At 45.4% G+C, this 6,357-nt stretch overlaps 1 protein-coding gene across 1 annotated transcript; it reads left to right on the top strand.

Moving 5' to 3' along the window:
* Positions 1-655: 655 nt before the first annotated feature.
* On the top strand, positions 656-5,744 carry LOC308433793 (macrophage migration inhibitory factor-like; the record flags this gene model as incomplete). The annotated part of the gene is made up of 3 exons (XM_080933886.1): positions 656-699; positions 3,016-3,086; positions 5,461-5,744. The coding sequence occupies 3 exons, from the start codon at positions 656-658 to the stop codon at positions 5,742-5,744; spliced, it is 399 nt and encodes a 132-aa protein (XP_080790012.1).
* Positions 5,745-6,357: the final 613 nt, after the last annotated feature.

Here is a 6,357-nt window from a genome sequence, read left to right as displayed (position 1 = left end):
CACAGTTTGAGGTCTCTTAAGACTTAAGACTGCTGTCCTACTGTGCACTCAGCCTGTTTGCTTAACCTGCCTTTAAGGGAACAATGATATAATCATCCTTACTTGCCTTGGATCTGAATAGATGTAATCTTAAGTTATGTGTTCCTCCATGCTGCGGATCCAAGAGTATGTGTGCATGTATGTATGCTATGATAATCATTTGCTGGCCTTATAAAATAAATATTCCTCATAAATACAGAAAGCAACACTCATACTGTTTAATAGATTGTGTGTGTGTGTGTGTGGAGAGAGAGAGAGAGAGAGAGAGAGAGAGAGAGAGAGAGAGAGAGAGAGAGAGAGAGAGATCTGGGTCATTTGGGGTCAGAGACGTCAGTTCTCATAAAACTGTTAAGATTTCTGTGAAATATCCCCCCTTTCTTCCCCATGAGATGTTTTCTCTGCTGCTCAACAAATGAGAGAGGAAAATCCCTTTGTTAGGGACACCCAGGGACAGATAACAGACATAGATACAAGGACAGACATACTCACAAGACGATATTCAAGCTAGCATGGATTCAGATTCATGCACCAGACAGGATGGGCAATGGAGACACAGAAGAGGGAAGCAGAGAACTCAGAGCTGGGATACTGTTCTGTAACGAGGCACCAACACGTGATGTACGTGACGAACGTGACGTACGTGACGTACGTTTACTATTGGTGAGCTCAAACCGACTGCACCTGTGTATACAGGATCCCTTGTGACTTAAGGTATGTGTCACATCAGACTGACATATTAACTGAGAATGATTGTTTTTTAATTTTTGCGGTGTTCCTATGGAAGAACCCAGGGCACCTTTGCATTTGCTCGTGTACTTTTGCGGGTTTTAGGATGTTTACTTGTTTGCTTCCTGTAGGCTCCTCCTCCTTAGTGCAAGTTAGATGCTTTGTTTGTACTGTTGTAAGTGTGGTCTTTGTAGGCACGTAGCACCATGGAGGCTGAGGCAGGAGGATCAAGCAGTTGAGGGCCTGGGTTACACAAAAGATCTTGTTTAAACAACAACAACAAACCCAGAAAAATATAAATGAAACTTAAGCTAGCAAAATAACAAAAATACTGTCTTCTGTTACACATTTTTATTATTTTTCAGTTTTAGTATACAACGACTGTTTTTAAGTATTTCAGTCTCACAAAAATTTTTTGGAGAATCCTTTCACTGATTACAATCAAATTTTCTGGAAACGCAATTACCAAGGAAAAAAACCTTATGGATATTAAAAACTTTATTAGCAATAATAAGTTAATTAATATATTATATGTTATTATTTTTTACTTGTTATATATTTTTAACTCACTTATATTACTAACTGTGTGTTTGGAACCCGATTCTCTGAGAAAGTGTGTCTCTCAGAGAGAAGGGCAGTCACTGAACTCTTCAGGAAACTATGGGGAAAAATAATTCTTAAGAAGAAAAGCAAATTTCAAGTGTGTAAATTACAGTATTAAGTTTGTGGAGTTGAAATAGCATTGTATAAATCTCTCTGTCTCTGTCTCTTCCCTCCTCTCTTGGTCTCTGTGTCTGTCTCTGTTCCTGCTCTCTTTCCCTTTGCTTCTCTTTCTTTATATAGTTGCCAAGGTCTTCAGGAATGCTCCTTTTCTCCTGGATCCTCCCAACTCTACCCCTTACAGCTCCCCGAGGTTCTTCTCTCTTCCTTGGTTTTGTCTTCTGTTCCTTCTCTTTCCACAGTGTCTCTGTGTCACCAGGGGCTTCCTGTACTCCACCTTCCTGTCTGTGAGCCTCCTAAGTGCTGGGACTAAGGGATCATGCTGGTCTTCACTCCCCTTTTTGGTCATGTTTGTATTTTACATTGGTAAAAATGCAATTAAGGACAGGACGAGACATTTGGATTGAAGGCTTATCCTAAATGTACATGACGATATTTCTTAATACACATTCTTTATTTTACTCCTGGAGAAAGGATTCGTGTGTGTGTGTGTGTGTGTGTGTGTGTGTGTGTGTGTGTGATGTAATATGTGCTATAGCTTATCCCGAATTTCACAGAAATTGGGGGAATGTTTGGGGGAACAGTCATTTAGTGGGAGATACAATGCGTGCAACAAGCACTGAAAGCCCGGTGCCATTCGACCTGCCTTTGTCCTTTTGTCTTCTAGAAGGAAGAGAGAAGACAACAGCAGATCCGCAGGATATAGAGGATCAAATATACACTGAAGATGGCTGAGGTAAGACTTGTGCAGGCACAAGACCAGGCTGTGAGGGAGAGGGGTCGGGGGGAGGGGGACGGAGACAGAGACAGAGGTCACTAGTTGCCAACAGTGCGGCAGGTTGCTTTCTCACTGCCATGCCAGGGCACTGTGGGCTGCTCAGGAGAGCTGTGTCTTGGTGTGTAAACAGAAGAACAGAATCTTATCCGCCTGGCTTCTTCTCTTTCTGTTGGTGAAGGTCACCTCGTGGGGCATTAACTCCCTTTCACATCTGTATCTCACATCTGCTTTCTAGCTTCTCAGTCTGTTGGACTGTGGTGGTGATGAGGTCGGTAGAGACTAAGAAACAAGAAACAAGCCAGTCAGTGAACCAAAGAGATGTGACATCCACGGGGACCGGACACGGCAGACTCAGGAAAGTTAAGTGGTGGATCACATGAAAACTTGTAAGTTCTTGTTTTCTTTTGTTGGCCAAGAGCTCATCTATTTTGTAATCCAGGTGGGCCTTGAGCTCACATGCTAAGTCTCCTTCGTACTGAGGTCACAGACCCGAGCCCCTGTTGCTTCCTGGTTTAACTTTGGCTTTCACTTGCCAGAAGATATGAAGCCAGTGGGGGAGGGTCTTAGAACCGGAGCACGAGAATTCCCAGAGTCATTAGCCTGGATTCGTGGAAATGAAATAACGTTCTGAAGTTGACGGAGCCGGGACTCGAACCCAGTTCTTATCTGGAGTCTGTGCCCTGTGTGCTGCAAGCATTTCTTTCCTGACGCATTATGTACTTAACTCTGTCTACTACTTATGTCTGTTTTAGGCCCACCCTCCTTTTGGTGAAGAGTGAGATTGTGTCTGAGCTGTGGGTTTTTATTGTCACTTACTCCAAAAGTAAATATTCATCCCTGCCCTGTGTGTGTGTGTGTGTGTGTGTGTGTGTGTGTACACTGTAAGTTGTACCTTGGACAATAAAGAAAGTGGACAAGCATCCCTCCAGTCTCAGAAAATTTATAGTCTGCCTGTAAAGAGAAGACAGGGGTTGTATTGAAATTGTTTATATTCAACGATTTTCACTTTGGGGGGATTCTTGCTTGTCTCATTTAATTACCTCAAACAAAATCGCCACTTCTTTTTTTTTTTCCAAGAATCTTCCCAACCGAGAAGTGGAAGCAGGAAAACAACAAACAAAAAAACCCCCCAAACCCATGAGATTTCCTTTTTGATCTTATGGATTTTGACTTCCAGCTCAACGGCTCACGTAGCTCAGTAAAAGACAACTCCCCGCATGCCCCTAAGCCTTGCAAACCCCACCTGCGATCGGAAATCCAGCTGTGCACTTTCTATTTCTCGCCTCGTTGGTAGGAATAAGGATTCAGCAATCCTGGCTTTGGTGACAGAGCTGCCTGCAACACCTGCGGCAAGGCACAGACCAGCCTGGCAGTTCTGGCCAGCAAAGCCTTAGTCAGGAAGAGGAGATGCGCTGGGCACCTCCCTCTCCCTCACTCAGAGCTTCAGGTACTCCATTTCTGCTCCTTAAGGTCATAATCTACATCCCACATTGTGGGAAGCCACTGTATTCGCCATTACAAGATGGCGCCCAGCCCAAAGGGAGGGTGGCCAGTTTTGAGATAAACAACCTAAGTGCGCATGCACACCTGCCTGTTTTTGCTGAATCATGGTGACTCTGAGTATGCTAATTAGGGCGCACAGAATGCACCAATCAGGTGGTGGCACAGTCCTCCTAAGCATATATAAGGAGGGCTGGTTTCTGGGCTCGGGGTCTTTCGCTACTGCAATCAAGCCCACAATAAACGCCTGTAGAAGGATCCTGTTGTGGCGTGTCTTCCTTGCCGGCGAGATAGGCGATCGCTACACCACATCTTGATGTGGAGACGTGGCATGACCGACAGAGAGCATGGGGTCTAAAGACTGGGCTGTTTCCCTGTGGCCACTGTTTGAGTTCTTCTCAGGACTCAGACATGACAGTGAGGCCCCTGGCCTTTCTGCAGGTGTCCTGGAAAATACCTCAAACAGGATTGTGGGTACTGATTCAGGACTCGTGGGCTTGAGGCCGACCTTGGTCATTATCTTGCCGCTGGCTGCTCACTCTCCAAGAATTGAATGGTGAAGCGACCTAGCTCTGTGAGGCCTTGTGGGTTTCTTTTGGCTCTTGCAAATCTGTAACAGAAGAGCATATGTAGACTTGACTTTTATAATTTGTAAAATCTCTGTTAGGAAGTTCCTTCCAGTTCTGCTTGGTTTCATGGTCTATGTGAACATCCAGGCTCTCTCAAGCCACAGACATATCCCACCTGTGACCCTCCCAGAAACAGATGAGTTTCATTTTAGCCAGTTTGTTCCCAATTCAGTCTTCCTCCTACACTGTTTCTTCTTCTTTTCCTCCTTCTTCTTCCCCTCCTCTCCCTCTTCTTCAATAGGGTTTTTCTATGTAGACCAGATTGGCTTTGAACTCGTGATCCTCCTGCCTCTCTCTGCCTCTTGTGTGCTGGGATTAAAGGTGTTTACTTCTATTCTGACTCACATCACCATTTTTAAACAGCTATTATTTAATACTCTATGGTTTAAGAATGTTATCCTTTACTTAACTAAGTAGGTTAGCTTCTCACTGTATGGTATGAGTAAATGAGTCATTCATTCCTTCATCCATCCATCCATCCATCCATTCATTCATCTGTCCAGCCACCATCCCCTTTCATTCATTACATAAACATTAAGAGCTTATACCAGGCACCCTGAGACGCAACACCCGAGCTGCTGCTGAGGGAGGCTGGTGGTTCCGGGAGTGCTATCTTTTTGCTGATTGCTTCCCTGTCTCAGTGTCTCTGCTGTGATACTCCTACAAGAGCCTTTCAAGAGTTATGGCTTACTTTTCTGATCAAGTTTTTAATACCCTAAAAACCGACACGGTTCGGTGTGATAATTAGGAACCCTTTGACATCTGTATGCAAGATCCTTTCCAGGAGACGTCAACTTCCTGTCTAAGGTTCAAAAAAGATAGAAATGAAATTATTTTAGATTCTCTTTTTCCTTTTTCCTTCCTTTTTTAAAAAATTTCTTCACTTCCCCTTTATTCTAGAGTTTTTTTTTCACTTATCTCGATAATTTCTAGTTCTGCTCCTGTTTTATGCTAATAATACGGTTTCCTTCTTGGCGATTGAACAGAGGTTTAAAACATCCGTTCCTGCCCTCCAGTGCTCGCTCGCAGTCTCTCTGCCACCATGCCTATCTTCGTCCCGAACACCAGTGGCCTCCGTGCCAGAGGGGTTTCTCTCTGAGCTCACCCAGCAGCTGGTGCAGGCCCTGAACAAGCAGGCACAGCACATCACAGCGCACGCGGTCTCGGACCAGCGCGCACGACTTTCAGCGGCACGAAGGACCCCTGCGGCCTGCACAGCATCCGCAACAGGTGGCGCCCAGAACTGCAACTACAGCAAGCTGCTGTGCGGCCACCTATCCGGTCACCTGCACATCAGCCCGCACCGGGTCTACATCAACTGTTACGACGTGAACGCAGCCATCGTGGGCTGAGCGGTTCCAGCTTTGCTTGAGTCCTGGCCTCTCTTCTGCACCGCTGTTCTTCCAGCCTCGCTGCACCCAGAATGATGCTCAATTTCCGGTCGGGGGAAATAAATGGTTTAAGAGACAAAAACAAAACGAAACAAAAACAGACAAACACCAAGCCATTCATAATGCGCTACGTTTTGGGAACTGTTACCCTTTGCTTAACAAAGCAGGGTCTCACGCTGCACCACACTTTCTTTTTTCACAGAACCCTTGGAGACCACTCCGACTTGGAAGTGCTCTGTGGTAAATGTTCCAAGGACTTGCCACAGATACAGTGCCGATAAATTCACTGTGATGCGGAATGATCCGATGGTGACCTCTAGTGATCTCATAGCTTCCCGAGCGCTCACCTATTGTATGGTCTCAGGTCAGTGCAGGGCTCAGCACTCAGCAGTGTTAGTTCCTTTTCTTTCCAGGTCAGGACCACAGCCTAGGAATGACAGAGAGGCCCATCACCCCTTAATCTCCACTGGCTCTCCCGTCCCATAGCATTGTTTCCTTGAAAACACAACTTCTGTGTTGGTCCAGTGGGAGAGACATTCGGCTGCTCTATTGGGAGCCCAGGTGGAGGAAGCTG

Source organism: Micromys minutus, assembly GCF_963924665.1.
Source record: "Micromys minutus genome assembly, chromosome: 20".
In the NCBI taxonomy this organism is placed as follows: domain Eukaryota; kingdom Metazoa; phylum Chordata; class Mammalia; order Rodentia; family Muridae; genus Micromys; species Micromys minutus.
Note: the sequence above shows the minus strand (reverse complement) of the source record. Positions and strands in the feature narration are given on the sequence as shown.